At 34.5% G+C, this 22,163-nt stretch overlaps 1 protein-coding gene across 3 annotated transcripts; it reads left to right on the top strand.

The window, feature by feature from the left end:
- The first annotated feature begins 5,609 nt into the window (after positions 1–5,609).
- LOC106670481 (ion transport peptide-like) lies at positions 5,610–21,084 on the top strand. Of its 3 annotated transcripts, XM_014400890.2 has the most exons (6): positions 5,610–5,729; positions 14,771–14,835; positions 15,903–16,002; positions 16,880–17,112; positions 17,326–17,446; positions 19,798–21,084. In XM_014400890.2, the coding sequence occupies exons 3-5, from the start codon at positions 15,997–15,999 to the stop codon at positions 17,444–17,446; spliced, it is 360 nt and encodes a 119-aa protein (XP_014256376.1). In that variant the 5' UTR covers positions 5,610–5,729; positions 14,771–14,835; positions 15,903–15,996; the 3' UTR covers positions 19,798–21,084. The 3 variants fall into 3 exon arrangements, with proteins under 3 accessions (XP_014256376.1, XP_014256377.1, XP_014256378.1); XM_014400891.2 differs by lacking the exon at positions 15,903–16,002; XM_014400892.2 differs by lacking the exons at positions 14,771–14,835; positions 15,903–16,002.
- Positions 21,085–22,163: the final 1,079 nt, after the last annotated feature.

The following is a 22,163-nucleotide window of genomic DNA, read 5'->3' as shown; positions in this document are numbered from 1 at the left end:
AATGCAATTTTCTGACTTTCTTGGGCATATATTACAAAGTTACATTATTATTTGTTTTTTACTTGGGATTTAAAAAAATAATAAGCACCATCGTATTAAATTAGATATATAAAAAGCCAACGAGTTCCTAACCTTAGCCCTAACCATAACCTAACCTTAACCGTACCTAACCTAACCCTTAACTAAACTAACCCTACCTAACCTAACCATTACTACCCTAATTTAAGCCAGCTCGTGCAATGGAAAAAACACATGTGTATCCACCCAAAAATATATATACATATATCCATGTTCATAATATGAGACATGACCCTTGGGTTATTGCCAGGAGGCCTTAGAGCCGAGATAAAATATTTAAGTAATTAAAATAAGTTTTATATATATACATATATATGATTTTTTTAATATGGTCTTTCTTTCTTAGTTGTGCATATGTTAATATACATCAGCCGAATTGCTTGCTTTATTCAGGATTAAAAAAATAATAACCATGATCTTATTAGATGGAAAATAAGGTTGAAAGAGTTGAGTGATGTACCTGTAATTTGTATTTTTGCCATCTTGAGTGGTTGGTGAAGGTCAACGATATTCATTAATTTTTTTTGGTGTTACTACATCGAAGCGTTTCAACCTACGGTAAGAAACTAATATGCAGGATCGTATTAAATTAGATTTGATGTATAAAAAGTTACAAAAAGCGAAGATGCTTTCAGTAAAGCAGGCCAAAAAACCAATTCGGATTAGTTTTAAATATACTTTAATGCTTTTAACTGAGAATTTATTCAGCAAACAAAAAGATGATATTTTATGATATGAGGCTGAATTAGAATTTTCTACCCGATGTCCAGTTCCACTTAAAAATTTATAACACCTCTGGATTTAATCCAAATTCAACGTTTTTATAAGCTGAATATTTCTTCTTTTAGCCAATGTCAATAAGGTTTAGATCATTTGTCATTAGAATTGAGAAAAATAAGGTTGAAATAAAAGCAATAAAAAGCTTTTCAAATGGTTTCATAACTACGGTTCCGATTTTTTACGTTTGTGCTGTTGTGTGTGAAGTTCTAACTGACTTTCAAGCTTTTTTTTTTTTTTTTTTTAAATCGGTAGAGGTGTTTCAAAATTATGACTATTTTTGCTATTTTCTAAAAACAATCATCAGACCCAATACTTCCCTAACCCCTCATAACCTAACCATTTCTAACCTCACCTAACCTAACCAGCCCTTACCCTATCATTCCTAACACAAACCATTGCATACAAAAATTATCTATCTAGCAAAAAAACAAATTATGGTTTATGATATTTAACACACGGTTATTACATACCATGTGATTTGTTATTTTACCTAGGATAAGAAAATAATAAGCAGAGTCGTACTGAATGAAATAAAGTAACAAAGATTGGGCGCTTTGAGTAAACCACGCCAAAATGAATTATTTCAAAAATGGAATTTATTTTAAGCACCCTTTAAAGCCCATAGGTACGAATTTTTATTGCAAATATAATTCTATCTTTTTTTGGTTGGATTAGCTCCTAGATTAGATCCTAGAGGGCGTTTTTTCTTGACGATGTCCATTGTTCCATTTTAAAAAAAATACATAACTCCTCTGTATTTTATCCAAATTCAAGGCCATTACCACTGTTATAAAGCTTAATCTCTCTTCTTTCAGTCTATGTCAACATGGTTTAGAGTATGGGCCATTAAAAGTTAGAAAAATAAGGATGAAAAAAAAAACTCCAAATGTTTTATTTTATGTGTCCGAATTTAGCTTATTTAGGAAGGTTCAGTTTATGCCATTATTTGAAGGCTGTATAGCTCTCAATTTTTACAAGGTTTACTGTGGTTCTACGGGCTTGATTAAAAGATATCATTTTAGTGGATTATGAAAAAATCCAAGCACGCAAAAAATCCAAGCAAAAATTTTGAGTTTCCAAAAATTTGTATTCAGGGTATTTTATGGTGTAGAACATGAATTTAAACTTAGTTTCTTGGTTAAAAAATATTTAAATATAATTTTTCTTCATCGCTCGGTCACAAAATTATGCATCCATTGTATTTCAATAAAAAACAAACTCGGATTTGCTATGCAACTGTAGGTCGGTTCTTTTTGAAAAACAACTCGTGTATTTAAAAAAGCATGATCTAAACTTTTAGAGCGAAGAAAAAATATAAATTTTTGGAGCTGAATTATAGCCGATGGAAATTTTTTCCCGCTTATGTCTGGTGTTCCATTAAAAAATTCATAGCTCCTTTGGATTTGATCCAAATTCAACGTTATTACAACAGTTGGAAATCTTAATCTCTCATCCTTCAGGCTGTATAAACAAGGTTTAGATTATCCGTCGTTATAAGTGAGAAAAATAAGTATGAAATGAACAACTTCCCAAGTATTTTATAAAATCCTATACTGTTTTCTGCGTATTTTTTTCGACTAAATTGTTCGAATAACATTATAAATTTAATCGTTTTTTGAATTAAAACGGAGAACTTAGAATAGTGGCGAAGCCTCGACTTATATTGCATCAGCTAGAAACAAGTCGCTCGCCGTTCTTGAAACACAATTTTTTCCTTCTCGCAATTAAGTTTTGATATGAAACTAATTGGACTTATTTTTATTTTAAAACTTGAAATCTCTTGGGAATAGTTTTTCGAAGATCCCTAAGGAGGAAAACGGAAAATCTCATAGGCTGGTAGTAGACAATTTTGTAAAGTATGGATATTTTAAATTTTATTTTCCTGTTACATAAGTCGATGGTTTTATACATATATGGTCGAATGGTTCCATTGTACCAAAAAGTTTTTGTTTTGTTTAACGATGCTATGTTTTATCTCTTTTCTTAGGCACTAAGAAATGGCATAGTCTCAGTTCATTTATTAGACGTTCTAACTTTCTTTTTTTTAAATTAGTAGGTCAAGTGGCTTTCAGACTCAATAAAAATAAATTTTTAATAAAATCACAATCTAGACGTATAGAAGATATGTAGGTTTGTACATTAATCGGACGTTTCTTGAGAAAGTAGGGTGAGGAAAGAACTTGGGTGAATATCAATCTTAAACACTAACATTAAACCTAACTTGACCTAAGCCTAAACTCTACTTAACCAAGCAACGTAAACAATGGAAAACTATTTGTAAAAATTTGTTTTATTAAAATCCACCCTAATAAAAATATCCACGTTTAAAAAAGATGCCAGAGCGTTTTTGCCAATGGACTATAGGAGCCGAGAAACATTTTTTAAAAGTAATTTAGATACTTTTTTATGGGGCTTTTCTTCCTTAGTTGTGTATTTATATTAAGATTTTTTTTAAATATGACTATTTACCTTTCTTTACCTAGGGTTAAAAAAAATAATAAGCAATCTCGTATTAAAAATTATATACATAAACATTAACCCTAACCTACCCTATGCCTTCCTAATCTAGCAATTCTAACACGGCCTACCCCAACCCAACCAAACGAATGTAAAAAAAAATCAAATACGGTCCGGGTTTTTTGTCTAGGAGACGAAAATATAAATTAATTGAGTAATTTAGTTCTTTTTTTGTTAGTATGTAGTTGTCTGACTTTCTTGTGCATATATTTCAAGGCGATTATATACCTGACGATTTTGTTTTTGACCTAGATAAAAAAAAATAAGCAGGATTGTGAGAAATGAGATTAGATTATAAAAATCAAACATAACTTGTCTTTAACCCTTCTCTTTCTTTAACCTATACTTATCCTAAACTAACTCGTCCCTAACTTAGCTATTCTTAATTTTATCTTACCTTAACATAAATTTTACTCTATACCTAAATCGACTTAAACTAACCTAGCCCATGCAATGCAAAAAAAACTTGTTTATCTGCCCAAAAACATATCCATGTTGTACCCATGTAAAAACTCCGTTCTGCCAGGAGCCGATAAATTGTAAAGTCATGTTATTTCTTTAATGTAGTTTTCTGTCTTTCTTGTGTATATATTTCGAAGTTATTACCTATCTGTCAGTTTGGTATTTATACCTGGGGATAAAAAAGAAATAAACAGAATCGTATTAAATAAGATTATATTTGTAAAAAACTACTCGGCTCTAACCCTAACCTAAATTTAACCTACCCTTAGCTAACCTAACTCGTCTCTAACCCTAACTGTACCTTACCTTAACATAAGCTGAACTTATTCCTAAGTATACCCAACCGTTACCCCATGCACGCACAAAAAAATTGTTGTCCATAGTAATTCAGATATCGATTAACGGTCACTAATCTCTACACATTGTTGTCCATGTTGTACCCATGTAAAAACTCCTTTCTGCCAGGCGCCGATAAATCGTAAAGTCGTGTAATTTTTTAAAATGCAGTTTTCTGCCTTTCTTGTGTATATATTTCGAAGTTATTACATATGACAATTTGGTTCTGACGTGTGAATAAAAAATTAATAAACGTACTAAATGAGATTACAGTTGTAAAAATCTACTCATCTCCTACCCTAACCTAAACTCAACCTACCCTTAACTAACCCGAACTCGTCTCTAACCCTAACCATACCTTACCTTAACATAGGCTAAGGTATCCCTAACTCTACCCAACTGTTGCCTTATGCATACAAAAAAAATTGTTTGTCTCTCCAAAAACATACTCATGTTAAAAATATTGTACACTTGTCAATTCTTGCCAGGAGGTCTTAAGAGCCAATAAAACGTAAAGTCTGTAAAAAAACGTAAAGTATCTGACAATTTGATTTTTAGGGGTGAATAAAAACTTAATAAACGTATTAAATAAGATTACGGTTGTAAAAATCTACTCATCTCCTACCCTAACCCAAACTTAACCTACCCTTAACTAACCTAACTCGTCTCTGACCCTAACCATACCTACCTTAACATAAACTGAACCTATCCTTAACTCTGTGCAATCGTTAGTCCATGCAATGCAAAAAGACAAATTTATATAACCAGGCCAAAAACAGCCATGCTCAAAAATTTGAGTGTCAGAGATTTTATATTAAGTGTAAGTCGAAGATATCTTTTAGGAGCTATTCCTAAGCACGAAGATATGGAAGCGCTTCAGTTCGTTTATTAGACTATCTAACGTTCTGTTTTTTAATAGATTAGTAGGCAAATTTTCTTTCAGATTCTATATAAATAAATTTTTAATTAAAAAAACACAATATAAACCTGTAGAAGAGATACAGCTTGTAACATAATCGGACGTTTCTAGTAGGATGTTGGGTGAAGTTTTTTGAATTTTTTACAGTGATATTTTGCCATATATAAAGAAGTGTAAACTAGTATTTACTGGAATATTTTTTTGATACTTTAAAACATACGTATATATATTTTTAAGGGGAGGTGGTCTGTTTTGAAAAAAAAGAAACATCGAGACAATTATACGAGACGTAGAAAAGTGCGAAAGAGGCCAGTATGAGCGATGAGAGATGGACCAGAATTTGTAAATCGCGATAAACTGGTTCCATCGACGTGGTACACCGTCCGAGGGGACTTAACGTCGGTCCCCCGTCTTCCAGGAACCTCTGGTCGTAAGGGAGTTAAGAAAATAGTAAATACGTAAGGTGTGGGTGGTGATGGAGTAGAGGGGAGAGTAGTCTATAAGAGAGATGGTGGAGAGAGGGCCGGTCCATTATTGTACGAAGGAGGGACTGTGCTCTTCTGGATCTAACTCAGTGAAAGTGAAACAGTGTTGTTAGTGTGTTGGAGGACGGTACAACAACCGTCTTACAGCCTAAGTGAGTACTTTCACAATTGCACATATACATATATATATATACATGTATATAAAATAATATTATATATTAATATTATATATTATATTATTTTATATTGGTCTGTATGAATAAGAAAGGAAATTCTTATTTATTTTATATTTTTTTGTATTTGTTGATTTTTTTTTAATTTAAAAGCTGGATATGAAATTTTCCAATGGTACAAAAAGTGGTCTTTCATTTTTTTCTTGTGATATGGAAATTTAGTTAAACACAAGAAAGTACTTTTTCGAGAGGGAAATCTTTTTTTTTCTTTTCAATCGAACACGACCGACAGCTTTCTTCTTTCCCGGCGTTCGACTTTCTTCGTTTGCTCAATTTAAACCAAATTTTCCTCTTTTCAAAAAAAAAAAAAAATACACTTAGACTGTACCGAAAGCAGGCCTTCCGAGGTGAGTCAGAGGGTATGCCAGCTCTTTCGGACGTTTTTTAGCTCCGGAGGAAGAAGGTAAAGACAAAAAAGAAAAAAAGAAGGTATAAATCCTCGGAAGGATGAGATGACAGGTATCGGAAAGGGGGAGTGCACCCCCTGAAAAAGGGAAAAGTCGGCCAAGGTGGAGAGGGAATCTTTGAGGGAAAGAGCCGGTGTTATAAAAAGAGGGACGACGCCAGGGACATTACCGTCTGTCTCCTGTCATTCAACCCTCCAGAACGGTTTCTTGGTCTTAAGGTAAAAAAAAAAAATGGGGACGATTCATACTTTTGACTGCTTTAGAAAAAAAATCGCCATCCTGGAAGGACTTCATTTATTTATTTTTGCGACAAGACATCTTCGACGTGAAGAGACCTGAGGAATGTTGAGGTTGGTCTTTACTCCGGTTTTGACGTCTACCCCCCGGGCCAAGGAGATTGGCCAATGAACCTCAGTCTCTTATCATTCCTAGGGGGGGAAAAAACTAAGCAAAAATAAATTAAGTTCAAGTTTGTTTAACGTTTTCAGGAGTTGTAGTAGATATGTATTTTGTAAAGCTGCCCAGCAGACTGCATGGCGGCTCCGACATGTCTAATGCCTTAGCTGAAAACATCAGTCCCGGACAAGTCTACCTTGAAACAATCGAGGACATTTTCTCTAATACACATATATAAATTACATTTTAATATTTGGTATGTCTTTAAAAACGAAAAATAGATCATCCTGGCATGCCGAAACTGACAAACCTTGCAGACCCCCAAAGCAGTTGGAAGGCACATTAAAGAGGGTAACGGAAATGTCAGAATCGAGGCTGTTACCCCTTTTTTGTGTATCCGATCAAAAAAACCCTTTAACAAATTAAAATCTGCTGCAAGCCGAAGATCAAAGCGTGTACCAAAAATTGTCCCGTTATATAATGTTTGTCTTGGTATTTACAATTGTATTATTTCATGTTTGCGCAATTGCACTCGGGGTCTCTCTGGCTTATCAAAGCCGACGAGAAAATACCGGCCGGCAAATTTGAATTTGACTCTGAATCAAAATTCCCGTCGTAAAATCCTTTGTGAATAACGTAATTAAGCAGAAACTCATCTGACAGGACAACACGGCGAAGAAAAGCGGACCGAAATATTTAAAGACCAGTTCATCATATGCTGTTTTATTCCATTTTTGTCCTTATATCTTCGCTGTTTTGTTCTGTTAAACTTGCCTTGGTATAAATACACAGACTCGACACTGAAGATGGCCAGAGGACGAAACGATTCAGGCAGACCGACACAGCGAGTATTGGCTGACCAAATGATCGGCAATGACATAGCTTCATCACCCTACATACGCCATAAAGAATAATTTCAAAAAAATATCATGTAAATTTATCAGTTTGGTTCTTTTTCATTCTGGTCCGCTTATTCTCGCTGTTTTTGTCTGCACAATCTGTCCTGACAGAAACCGCGAGTATAGGCAAAAATGATCGGCGTCGATACAGGTTTATCACTCTACCCCTTGATGTAATCTCAAAATTTATTTCGTTATGCAAATAATCTTATTAGATTTGTCCTTAACATTTCTGGTCCGTCTATCTTCGCTGTGTTTTTTCTGTCCAAGCTGTGACCAGACAACGAATAGGCGAAAATGATCGCTGATGGCCATACAGGTTCATCATTCACAGTAGTTTGGTTTTTCCATTTAAGCCCGCCTACCCTCGTTGTTTTTGGTAGTCTTGTATAAATGTACAGACCTAACTAAAGATGGCGAGAAGCGGAAAGTCGTGTGGCAGAGGCAGAACGATATTATCGAAAACGACCATACTGGTAAATCTCCCCGCACTTCAATGAAAATAAATTTAGTATTTTGATTCTTTTACATTGCTCCGCCTATCCACGCTGTTTCGGTCTGCCCAAGCTGTCCTGATTTCCTGATCAGACGAGTAGAGCAAAAATAATCATCATTCTTAATAGTTTGATTTTTCCATTTTGATCAGACTATCCTCGCCGTTTTGGTCTCTCAGAAGTCCTGGTTACAGGTACAGACTTAACTGAAGGTGGCGAAAAGCCGAAAGTTGTATGGCGGAATAGCGAGTAAAAGCGGACCAAATGATCGGTAACAACATAGGTCCATCATCCACCAGATCCCATGAAGAAATTTCACAATTTATTTTGTTAAGCAAATAAATTTCTTTGTTTCGTTCTTTTCATTTATGGTCCGCCAATTATCGCTGTTTTCATTTGCCAAGACGTCGGCCAGAACAGCGATTATAGGCAAAAATGATCGTTGATCACAATGCCCGTTCATCATTGATGATAGTTTGGTTCTTTTTCTATTCCGGTCCGCATATTCTTGTGTTTTTTTTGTCTTTTCTTTAGTATGAATACACAGATCCGATACTGAAGATGACGAGAAGACAAAACGCGTCCGGCACGCCAACACAGCGAGTAAAGGTGGGTCGAAATGATCGGTAACGGCCATAAAGGTTCAATACCCAACACGATGAAGAAATTTCAAATTTATTGTCAGACCAATAAATGTATTATGTATTGGTCCGCCGATCTTCTCTTTTTCGGGCCTGCCCAAGCTGTCCAGACTAGACAGCGATCATAGGAAAAATGAGCAAGTTCATCACCCGACCCATTAAAAAATGACAAAATTTATTTTGTCAAATTTAATAAATTTATTCATTTCCATTCTGGTCCGCCTATCCTCGGTGTTTTATCAGACTCGCCTTGTCTTGGGTATAAATACACACCCAGCACTGAAGATGTTGAGAAGGAGAAATAGTCTGACAGACCGATATAGCGAGTATAAGCGGACCGTAATGATTTTTAACGAGCAAATTACAAGTTCGTAACTGAATCAGAGACGTAACAGAGACAGAGAAATCTCGCAATTTATTTTTTGTTATAGAATCGTTTAAAATTGCCCACTTTGTAGTTTTTAAACGGAATCTCGTTTCGCCGAAATTGAATTTTTCAGAACCACTTTTTATTGATCAAATTTTCAAAATATATCCAGAGTGGATTATCTAAAATCAATAACAAGAAAGAAAGTATTATTTAAATAAATAAAAACAAGAATTTGATTTTAAAAAACTCATTTTTGTATACAAGTATAATTTTGTAAAATGCCTTTGTTATCGGTCATAAATCGTCAGTTTTTCAACCAGTGCCCAAAATTTTGATGTCGAATTTATATTTTTGAATTAAGTCTATTTTTAAACACGTCAATCGTTGACTTATTTCGAGATAAGGTTTAAAAAGAAACATAAGCTGTAATAGCGGGTTATTTTTAAGGGGATTTACACTGTTCCAACAAAAGATTGTGAAGATTGTTACATAGACCTTTTTCAAAGAGGAATCGATCGAGTTCAAGACAAAAAACTTTAAGTTTCATACTCTTTTAAACAATTATTGACGTTGAACAGGAATTTTATGGAGTTTAATTTGTATTTTTATGAAGGCACAATGGCGCTCCCTCCGCAATTTCGATGAAAAAGTAATGATTTTCAACCTTTCCCCCATTGCTATCTGTATAAGACCTAATTTAATTTTCATACCGTGAAAAATGCGCTTTTTCCTTTAAAACGAAGCGCGCAACTTGATACATTCACAAATTGCCTCTGGTTTCTTTTGGCAGTTGACGTGTTTCAGTCTCAGTTTTGCCCAAAGTTTTTAGGTGGTAGTAAAAAAAACTGGAGAGGTCTAAAATTTTCCTTCAATATTTTGCCTGCTGAGAGAGACGGGTTCATTTGTCTTCCTTATTGATCTCTTAGCCCATTTTCATCCAGTGATCTTTAGCACACCCTCCGAGGTTCTGAATTGTCCTTTTGGTACCATGGGCGATAAGGCACTTCTTTGGTTATCACCATGTCCCGGAATCTCAAGGTTAACAGCTCCAAGGTGCCAGTAGGCAATCGAAGCATTCCAAGACAAGTCCAGAGCTAAACCCATACGTATTTAGAAGCTTTTATAGATGTCTGACTGTCTGAAAGTAACTCTGTGCACTTCGTGATCTCTGGTGCTACCTGGTGCTTTCATCCAGTGGTCTTTTCCACACACTCTGAAGTGCCTAGTTGTCCTTTTGGTACCATGGGTGATAAGGTCCTTCTTTGGCTGCGATATCACCATGTCCCGGAATCTCGAGGTAAACAACTCCAAGGTGCCATTAGGCAATTGAGACACTCCAAGACAAGTCTAGAGCTAAACTCATACGTATTTAGTGCTTTACGTATTAGATGCCTGTCTGTCTGAAAGTAACTCAGTGCACCTCGTGTTCTCTTGGCCTAATACCTGGTGCTTTCGTCCAGTTATCTTTAGCCCACTCTCTGAGGTGTCTAGTTGTGTTTCTGATTCCAAGGTGACCTTCTTTGGCTAGTTGGTCAGCCTGTTCATTTCTTTCTATACATTTATGTCCAGGAAACTTAAAGTAACCTTTTTGGGTTTGCCTTGGTGCCATGAAGCAATTTAGACACTTCCAGCCTAGTAGGAAGCTTAAAAACACATTTAGTGCTTTTATAGATGGCTGATTATCTTAAATCCTTGCATGGATGATTTTCTTATTTAGAAACTCCTAAGAGCTGGATTGCATGAACCTCACCTTGGATTATTATTTGGATTATTACAATTCCAAGCGTTCTGTGCTATCTTTGATCAATAAGAGTACCATATTATGTCCACTTCTTGCAACTTAGGGTTATTCTCCCACTTGGAAGGGGCTGTCGAAGTTTAATCTTTCATTTTGTCAGTGTAACAGCCATCTATATCTGTTTTTACTTCTTTGTATCCCAGTAGTCTGGCAACCTCGACCTTACGGGCATGAATGTGTAAGGGTGGGAGATGGAATATGGTTCCATTTCTTTGCAGTTAGTTTTTGGACACCATATGTCCATTGGTCGGACCATTGTGGTGCATAACCAACACACCATCTCGGAGTTTATTAGCCAATTATTACATGCGTAATCTCTGGCCAATGACAGCCTATATTTCTTCACTTGGGCCTTTGATTGGTTTACCTAGCCACAGATTATCGTTGGATAAAGTTATGGCTTTATATTTTATATTGGTATATTTAGCTACCTTCTTCTCGCATTTATGGGAGATTTTTCCCTAGAATTGATGTTTAAACATTTTTTTCACACCGTTTTTCAATATTTTTTAAATTTTCTATATACGATTGTTATCAGGCCATTTGTGTAACCTATCGTCGAGGTTAAGCTTTTAAGTCATGTGGTTAGGTCATCTTCTATAAACACTTAGAAGTGACCACCTTTTGGTATAATAATTTTTATTATTTAGTTATAATCTACGGTAGGATAACCGGATGGAGGTTATAGTTTAAGGTGGGCGGTAGATCTAACCCATTCTAAGCTAAAATCATAAATTTGTCCTGATGGAAGCTTGAACTGACTTTCTTTCTTTGAAATGTTGAACTATTTGAACGAACTTCTAAGCTAGTAAAAATGTTTTTACTATAAACTACTGTTTTAGTTGGTTTTAAATAATGAACATCAGGAACACACCTGAGTTTTTTTTATTTGATTCCCTTGTGCTAAAGAGAAAACCTTGAAAACCTTCTGGATAAAGTGATAAAGTAAAAAAACAACAATCAGTTTATGAGAATAGTTCGATAGTCGTCGAGTGAATTTGGCCTTTTGTCTTTGACAGGAAATCGTTTTGGCATAAAGATAAGCCGTGGAATGTGATACGAGTCTCGAAACGGATCACTTGTCCAATCTAATCTATTTTTGCTATGATTATAAATATTCTCTTTTATATTTCTACGTTTTATCGAATGACAAATCAAGCTCTTTCCGGTTTTTAAGTCCTTCAATCGGGTCTTAGTTGGAAATGTACTGATATGTTATGAATGGTATAGGGGAAAATGGGGAGAAAAAGGTCGACTACGTGGAGTTCGAGCGAAGGAAGTGGAATGGGAACGAAGTACCTAGCGGCACCGGGAGTCTCGGATGTTAAGTCGCTTTGGAATATGATAATTTTTACACATTTTAAGACTTGGAAATGGTTCAAAAGCCCGTTACGCGTATCATCCAGCTGAACGATTTTACAAAATTTAAATCAACTTTCGATTAACCCTGGAGGATTCTGTCTGGAAAAGATTTTTTCCTTTTTTTATACGGGTTAAGTCTCGTTTCGTTACCCGCCGGCGGAAGATATAAAAGAAATGTGAACCGGTCGACAACCTGTTCGGAACTGGTCACCCCTGGAACGACTCGGCGAGAAAGAGATCGGATAAATCCGATAAATAAACTTTGCACAAGCGCAAAGACACAAATTTAAAAGAAAATATACTGGTCAAAAATTGCGAAATAAGCCGAGGTAATATGAAAAAAGAAAGTTGTTGAGAATCTTCTAAGGTACACCTAAACCTTACTGGTCCAAAAATAGATAACGATTTTTTTTTTTTATTATATCATTTGGTGTATAAATCCTTATTTTATCTGAATACATCGTCCAGGGAAAAAGGAAGATACGCTTTTTCTCGTTTTGTAATCAAAGTTGAGATTTTTCTAAATGATAATAATCAATGTGGGCAAAAGAGGTTTTTTCTTTTTTTTAATTACAACCCAGTGAATAACGATCAACCTATTTCCCCCGTACGTAGTTCAAAAGATTCCTTCTAAATTTGGCTAAAAATCGGCAGCTCGGGTGCTTCCCTAAACGTGAGGCAAGCCTTCGATCTGCGGCACCCGGGTTCTGCCCAGTTACCTCATTCCAATAGGTGTTCCCGCAAGGCAACATCCTCCGTCAGATCTTTCATTCATTGCGACCTTCCAGCCTTAGGAAACTTCCTGAACTACATCTCCTTTATTCATTTAAGAAATCTCTCGAAGATCACAACACCTACACCCTACGTCATATCGCCAAGGTTCCCAGCAACCTTGCCGTCCGATATTTGGGATTTAGTTTGAACCTCACACTTGACATTAAAAAATGTAAGTTCTCATAGGAACGCTTCATCGACCAAGCATTCAAATCTCCAAAGAATCCGATCCAAAATCCACCAACCCTACGTCGTATCCATCCTCAACCACTCAAACCTTCAGATCCTATTTGTCCTCGAAAGACCTAGAATTCGATAAAGACCCTTCCATAAAACCCTCGTCCTTTCTAATCCAAGACTTTTCATTCTGACACCTACTTGACAATCCTCCAACACTCTTAAAGCCTCCAATAGCCTCTCGATTTCTTCCCAAGTGAGAAAAGTTAATAGTTTCGTAATAAAATGGTAAAAATCGGATTACTTATTAACTCTTCTAAAATAAAATTCAAGCTTGTAGCGTTCTACGGCTGTTGTAATAATAATAAAACATAAACCTAACCTACAGTATTAAATGTAATGGTCTCAAAAAGAAACCACAGTATTTTTAATTGACTTTTTTTAATCTGATATCAAACTTATATGTCAAGGAAAAAACTGTCAAATTGTTTAAGCAGAGATGTGTTAAGTCAAATCCGTGATAACGCTTTCTTTTTTTAGCCCTAGGCAGTCTTTGAATTAATTTATAAAGCTGTAATCGATTTTATTTAATTCAAAATCTCACTGTAGATCATTGAGGCTAAGTAAAACCTACCTCTAATCCTAAACTTAACCTTACAAAATCTAAATATTTTTAACCTAACCTGTCCATAATTCTAACTCTGTTGAGTCAAATCCACGATAACGATTCATTTTGTCCCTAGGTAACCCTAAAATCAATTTATAAAGCTTTTTATTCATAATGACTTACATTAGCTTAGCTTAGCTTAAATGCTAAGCTGGAAGAGTTTGTTAGCAAAACGGTAGCCTTTAAAATTTGCGAGGCGGAAATTATAAATTCTACAAAATGTTCATCTCACTATAGATTATGTCTATTGAGGTGAAAATAAAACAAACCTTATCTAACTTTATCACACTTAGCCTTCCCTAATCCTAACCCTAACCAACCTAACCTTACCAAGCCTAATAACCAATCCTAGCCTAATATGACCCAAATTCTTACCTAACCTTTCCAAGCCTGGTGCAACTCAACGCATACACACTCCCCGTAAGGTAAAATCGTCCCAGCTCATACATGTACCCATTCTTAAAATGAAACTAATTCAGGAAACTTCATTTCTGATGCTAAGTTTGTGTGATATGATTGTAAGTCAAAATTGCATGATGACGAATCTTGAATTGATTCAAAGCCTAGACTTTCCTAACCTAACCTGTCCCTAATCCTAACTCTAACCAACCTAATCTTGCTAGGCCTAACCATATTCCTAGTCCCATAGGATATTAATTTATGAAACTTTAATGGGGATCTAAGTTTTCGCGATATGATTGCAGAGTCCGAAGGCAAAAACGTCGTACCATGGACAGAAACAAAGCTCGACCTTTCCAACCTAACCTATCTCTAATCCTAATCCTAATCCTAACCGTACCTTACCTTAAGGCTGACCATAATCCTAACCTAACCTAACCCAACGCATGTCACTCCCCGATAGCGCGAAATCGACAAAATATGTGTGGATCAAGACCAAAAGCATGTCCATTGTTAAAAATGAAACGTATTAATGAAACTTCCATGGGATTCTAAGTTTGTGCAATATGATTGCAGAGTCAGAAGGCAAAAGCGTCGGAAGAATCTTGAGCAGAACCAAAGCCTAGACCAACGTTTTCAAGGTGAGTCAATTATCATTGATTAAAAAAAATATATGTTGGCACAAAGAAATAATATATTTATATTTTTATTTTTAAATATATATTTATTTTTAAAAAATTGAAAAGCATTGAAATTGTCTTAATAGTGTAAGTTGGAACCTGCAGTTTGTGGCATCGAATTTTATTTTTTCTGAACGTATTTTGTATTTTCAAGTCAATTGTATATTTTTTATCACATTTACTTTTTATAAGGGTGCAAAGAAATTATAACAGATGTAAATGGGCATCAAAATCATACAAAAGACGTAAAAAAATTATCTCTGGTTAAAATTAAACAAATTAAACGGCCTAATGGCTCTATTATTTTCCAAAGTTGCTTATAAAATAAATATTCGCGGTTAATCTACCACTTAAGAATTTTCAAAAGATACAACCCTCCATACCAAATCCTGTCCAGTCTTTTCCAGTCCTCGAAACACATCAAACACAAACACTACAATAGATGTTTTTTGGCCGAGGCTGAGTACGTTTTGAATGGGAGTAATTCATTTCAATTTCTCAAAGGATAGATAAATCCGATTAATAACGCTTAGTATAAAGATTTTCTGCCTTTTATACACAAAATACCATCTGAAACATTTTGTACAATGGTTCTGAAACACATTATCGAAGTGATTGGTTTATTTACAACATAACTTCGTACGGTGAAGAACGGTGAAGAAGAAGGACAAGAAAGTTTGTTAAGTATGCAACTCTGCTTCTTGAATTGGTCGAGAATTTTGGTCAAGAACTATTAACTCAAAAATTACGCTGCCTGGCAATGAATGCATTTTGTAAAACGCTTTTTAAACACAGTGCACCGCTTTTTCACCAGAAACTTATGGAAAATTATCTGCACGGAGCACGCACACGTTGACACTCGGGTCTCAAACCGCTTCGCCTTTTTTCCTCAGCCGACTCAAGTCAAAATCAACCGAAACTTTTACTTTTTCAGTACTCCCAGATAAAAATGTTTAGTGAACTTGGATTGACTCTTCTTCTAGGCAATAGTTTTGGCCAAGGTAAATATTTACTCAATGTCGTTGCAGGTCCAGCTCTCCATGGAGAAGGAGGATGTCCTCTAGAGTAAGGTCTTGCACTTACTGCTTTACGTTCCACACTCGAGGTCTTACGTGACCACCAATGAAAGTATGTATCCATCATTACCCGTAGAATAAATTAATAAAACTGTTCATTTTATAAATGGGTATTTTTTTTCGATTCAACACATTTACACGAGTCAGGAAAGGGGGGTTGCAAATTGAACACTCCTTGTTGATCTATTTCATCCATATCCTTTGTTCCCGGAGGGAAAGTATCGAAGAAAACTTTATTCTTTGCACCACGGTAAACCAAATTGCAATTTCCGAATCAAGCTTTTTGTTTTAAACCTGCCACAAACTTTGTTTCCTCTTGTGCCGACAGTCGATTAAGACACTTTTATGATTTTCTTTTATTGTGCTGCAACATATATAAGTTCGATTAAATCAGAGTAAGATAGTAAATAGACTGAACGTTTTTTCGCTATTTTTCGACCTGTCTTCAGCTTTTTGGCCAGTTGATAGACAAAGGAACAAAATTTTGACGATGCCCGATTACCAATCACGTTACTAACTGACTATTTGAATTCCCGATAAGCAGTCTGATGATTCAGAAAGTTCTATCGGTCGAGATCTAAGAATATTGGAGTATAAGAAAACAAATTCTGTTAGAGAACAGAATCATTTGATTCATTTTGAAACGGCGCTTACTTCATAGGGCTTTGTTATTAATTGTTCGATTCTTTCTGGCCGAAAACCTTCCAAAGAGGTACGTAAATCAAAGACAGAGAAAAAAAGAAACTTGAGACAACTAGGCAGGTAAGTCGAACACATGCACTCTCAGATTGCATGTTTTAAACTAAAGGACAAAAAAAAAGCTTTTCGCTGTAAACCATCACAAGCTTTTATGTCGACAATGTTTTCCGGGTTTTCGCGTTCAACGTGTTCATGGATTTTATAAAGACCTCTTTAATCCCGGGTTTCAGATGCTACAGGAGAGGCGAGCGCTGGCTGGACTGGTGGTTGCCTCCACTCTCATATCCTGCTTTGTAGCGGGACCCACATCGCGGATCATCATGGGTCATCCACTCAATAAACGTTCTTTTTTCGACATACGATGCAAAGGGGTCTACGATAAAAGTATATTCGCAAGGCTGGATAGGATCTGCGAGGACTGCTACAACCTATTCAGGGCGCCGCAGTTGCATTCCTTATGCAGGTAATTTTTCCTTCCTCTTTTTTCATCTTCCCCTTCCTTTTTTTCTAAAGCCAACAGTTTTATTACTAATTAATCGTAGTAATAATATTAAATTATTTTTAGATACGCTGAGGATTTAATTTGTTTTTTCTTTTCTTCTTATATTTTTCTATTTGGCATATTGGATTTAATTATTTTGTTTAAAATTGCTGTAACGATATGATCATTTTATAGGAAAAACTGCTTCACCTCCGTTTACTTCAAAGGATGCATTGAAGTATTACTTCTTCAGGACGAAATGGAAAATATCCAGTCTTGGATAAAGCAATTGCATGGTGCTGAACCTGATCTTTAGGTACTGCTTGCTTTTTATTTTTTTTAGTTGCTATTAGCCTAAAACGTTTTGGTTTATTATATGCTCATTATTTCTTGAGCATAAAGTTCCATGGTAGACCTGATTTACCAGCTTTAAATTTTCCTAGACCATTTTTACGCTTTTACAACGTGCACTTCTTATGCCGATGCATTTAAAAATTTTGCTTTTTTATATTTTATTATTCAAATGGATAACGATTTTTTTTTAAACAAATGTGACCAGTTTTCTGTTTGTCCGCCCTTCATCAGCCTTAACAATTGAATGGCAAAAGGACAGTTCAAGCTTTCATCAGGACAAATTTATGATTTTAACTTAGAGTGGGCTAGATCTACCGCCCACCTTAAACTATAACCTCCATCCGGTTATCCTACCGCATAAATTTTAACTAATAATAAAAATTATACCCGAAAAAGGTGGGCCAAATTTAAGGGTATCTAGTAGAAGATGACGTAACGCTTAAAAAAAGCTTAATCCTAAAAAAGTAATGATAGGTTACACAAATGGCCTGGTAACAATTATACAGAGTGAATTTCAAAACTATTGCAAAATGGTTCGAAAAAAAAATGTTTAAATATTAACCCTAAGGAAACATCTCTCATATTCGCAAGATGAACGCTAAACCTAAAAACAGTTTGGAAGATGAAGTCATAACCTTCTCCAAAGATAATCTGTACCTAAGTACAACTAACTTAAATATCAGGTGAACTAGGCCATATCGTTGGCCAGAGATTATACAGCAAAAACTCTCATACTCTTCATATGAAAAAGAAAGCTTGACCTAAAAGCACAAGACATAACCTTCTCTAAAGAAACTAAGTACTTAGATATAACCAACCAAAGCCTCAAGTGAAGAAATATAGGCCAAGACAAGAAATGGATAATAAATTGGATATATTGGTTATGTACCACAACGGTAAGATCAATGGACATATTGTGTCAAAAATAAACTGTAAAGGAATGGAAATTACACTCGATCACCCACCCTTACATATTCATGTTCAGATGGTCGAGAGTGCCAGACTCTGAATAAAATAAATAAATCCAGATTAGATGGCTATAACATTGACAAAAAGAGAGACTCAACTTTGACAGACCCCCTGGACAAAGCTAACATAGATCTTTGAAAAAAGGCAACCCCTAGTTGCAAGAATGTGTCATAATATGATACACTATTGGATCAAAGATGGAACAGAACCCATGGATTATTTCTAAATATAACACAACTGCAGCCTTTGTAATCCAACTCTCTGCACAGGAGTTGATAAAGAAGAATATGAAAGGTGCACAGAATTACTTTTGGCTTCTATAAAAGAACTAAAACTGGATCCAAGGAGAAGAAGAAGAAAGTTCATAAGATAATTAAAATAAATGAGATGGAACTTGACGGGCCTTTCCAAGTGGTCATAGTTAATGTTAAAAGTTTCAAGAAAGTGGATAATATACTAATAGATCAAAAGTCGAATAGTGAGTACTTTACAGATTAAAAAAAAAAAATCAAAAATCTTGGATTGGTTCCATCTTCCTAGCTGAGGTCCGTGCAAATCCTTGCACAGCAGTTGATGAAAAATTAAATATTCAAAGTTCTACAGAGTGACAGGCAGGTATAAAAATATTAAAATTGTATGTTTTTAGCTTCAACCTATTCTGGGAATGCCTAAATTGCCAAATAGACCTAGGTAAACATTACAAGGTTTGAGGTTCCAGGACTTAAAATGTATAGAAGGAAGTGAACATAATGATAGGTTACATAAATAATGGAGTGAGTGTGGTGTTCAATACTTTTTAAAAGGATAGTTCTTACTCACAGTAAGAGTAGGAAGTGAACAGGCTGACCAACTAGCCAAAGAAGGTCATCAAAGAACTAGAACCACAACTAGGCGTGTCGGAGAGGGTACTAAAGATCACTGGAAGAAAGTATCAGATATGAGGCGAAGAGATCAAAAAGAAAGAAATCCAAGATTTTCATGTCTCAAAAGCAAGATTTGAGGAAAATTATAGGCCTCTATACCGGCCTTCTTAACCAACTAATGAAGAAGGACAAAGGAGTAAAAACATGCCGATTTTTTTCAAAAGAAACTAGCCTGTACCTCGCCACTTTGGTAAGGCGATTCTCCCACTCAGAGAATTGCTCCAAAACGCAATGAGGAAAGTGCTTAGTTTTGAGATCTTTCATTTCTATTCGTATAAAATCAGTTTTCTTTCTTTCAAATTTTCCTTATCCCCAATTTTTTTATAATACAATATGACTACGTTTTATTTTGTTTGTATCACACTCAACCCACACTGAATCATTTGAAAAGAAACTAATGTATACTCAATTTCTGTTACAGGGAAAAATGTTTCTATAACAAATATTTTCAAGGATGTTTGGATGCACTTACGTTACGAGAAAATGAAAAGGTTATTAATGAAATGGTAGAGTATTTGGGATAGATTAAAAAAAATATTGATTGTCCCATTTATCTCGACCGACACCACCACAATCTAGTCTATATTAGATACATGGAGCCAAAAATCTCCATAGTACAACCAGTTAAATTGAATTTTAATTTATTTATTTATATATTTAAGGATTAAGAAATATGTAAAGTGTGTAAACTATGATTGTTATTTTTTCACGCTTTTAGGTTTTTTTATTTTATAAATACTCTATTTGTGATTTGTGAGCATGGATGGTGAACGAAATATGGTTTACAGTGTGAACATAAATAACCTTGATTCAATTATTTTTATTGAATACTTTGAGTTACCGACATATTTTTTTTTTTTTTTTAGATTTTCTTTTTATTTAATAGTTCAGTATTTTCCATCATTAAGAAAATTGAAGATTGTTTGTTGTTATTCTAACACAGTGAAAATTTTTATGTGCCGTAACTGCACAAAAACTAAATGTAAATTTTGTTTTGATTATAGAGTTTAACAAAGAACTACACTGCTAGTATTTTTTACAGAGTATACGACGATTATTGTTAGTTTATCTCATATAATCAAATTCACTAATGAAGTTTTAGTTTTGCCAATTGAAACTTTAACTAAGCCAAAACTTATAAAATCTTACGGATTCTTATTATATCTGCATATAAATAAGACATAACATGGTAGGACTTTGTAATATTTTTAGACAGGAAAACATTGATTTTTTTATTTAAAAAAAAAACATATTGTTATTTAAGTTATCGCATGTATAATAATCAAACTAATTTCCAAAATGTACTTTTTTAATGAAATGTGTGCCAAATTAAAAATTAGCCATGCATTGTTTAATTAAAGAATGGTCATAATTTAATTGTTGTTTTAGTTTATGAAATGTATTTAAATAACCATGGTGAAATCTCTATGAATTGTACGAATACATGAAATGCCTTGCCTTTCAATCTGATTTGATACAATACTTTTAGGATTAGCAGAACTTTTTTTTAAAATAATTTATTTGTGTACTTTTATCTTTTTTAACTTGCGTCATAAATAACAACAAAAATCAAGTTGTAATTTTTTTTTCAACCAAGTGGGATGTTCTGTTAATAGAGTATTGTCTTCAATAAATTCCCGGTGAAAAAAATTTAAACTATATTATATGTATATGGACAAAAAGTTTAAAAATAAAAAATGAAACAATATAGTGTTTTTTTTATTTATTTATTTTTAAGAATCAGTAGTTTTATATGTTTGACATACCTTAGACAAAACGGTCAAATTAAGCTTGAGTTTTTGCCATGTGATTTTTGTAATTTTACTTTTTCGTTTAAAAAAAAAAGAAAAACTTAAAGAAAATTCCATGTAATTTTATTTTCCATTTTTATTAAAATATGCATAAGTGAGTTTTATTTTTAATAAATTTTGTTATGTGTGTTATATTTATTGACAACAGTATCCAAATTTTTATGTATGTACTGATTTTAAAAAATCCTGCATAAGGTGATACGACAGTCATGATTTTATATTTAATAAAAAGAAGAAAAATTGTTAGAAAGATGGTATTGCTTCTAATTTCTGTGATACAGACTCGACTGCTTAATTCTTAGTGAAACTGAACTGATAAATTGTTTAGAATTTTTGTTTTTTGATGCTTATCTGGTGTTTTTTGTTTTTTCACAATAAAGGAATTTTAAGCAGTAAACTAAAGGTGTTTCTATTGGATACATTGCCTCGGGGAATTTAGCATCTGCCTTCATTGCCAACGCTTCTAGGCTGAATAGAGAGAGAAATAAACCAGGATGATCAGAATCTATGGGTGTAATATTCATGGCTTATTCATGGCATCATGGTATCAGAAAGTTTCATATTTACACAATGTTTTATGTCTGATTTAATCAGAATATATCTGAAACATTGTCATTGTGATTGAAGAGAATGAAGGCTTGTGTAGATCTTTTAATAATAGACCTCACATGGTCGTGCCATGTTAGCCTGGAATTAAAAATAATGCTGAGATTTTTAACTTTAGGACAAAAATTAACATGGGAGTCGTTGATGTGAGGAGGGGAAAGGCAATCTGTACTAATGGGTTTATTGGAATTTAATAACGACTGGGACTGGAATAGTAGCTGGATCAGATAGCTCCGAAACAAATGAAGGAATCGGATCAGGTGTTTTCTGTACATGAGCAATCAAACTCATTTGGGAATACTCCTCAGTCTTTCAAGCTGAAATACATGACATCATAGCATGACCTTTAAAAAATCTTAAAAGAGGTTAC

This window comes from Cimex lectularius, unplaced genomic scaffold (assembly GCF_000648675.2).
Source record: "Cimex lectularius strain Harlan isolate CLEC.00 unplaced genomic scaffold, Clec_2.1 scaffold31, whole genome shotgun sequence".
Classification (NCBI taxonomy): Eukaryota; Metazoa; Arthropoda; class Insecta; order Hemiptera; family Cimicidae; genus Cimex; species Cimex lectularius.
Note: the sequence above shows the minus strand (reverse complement) of the source record. Positions and strands in the feature narration are given on the sequence as shown.

Bases quoted from the DNA above. Each gene is read 5' to 3' on its own strand.
- LOC106670481 (XM_014400890.2), top strand. The intron at 17,113-17,325 runs GTAATTTTTCCT...ATCATTTTATAG, and splicing joins CAGTTGCATTCCTTATGCAG to GAAAAACTGCTTCACCTCCG.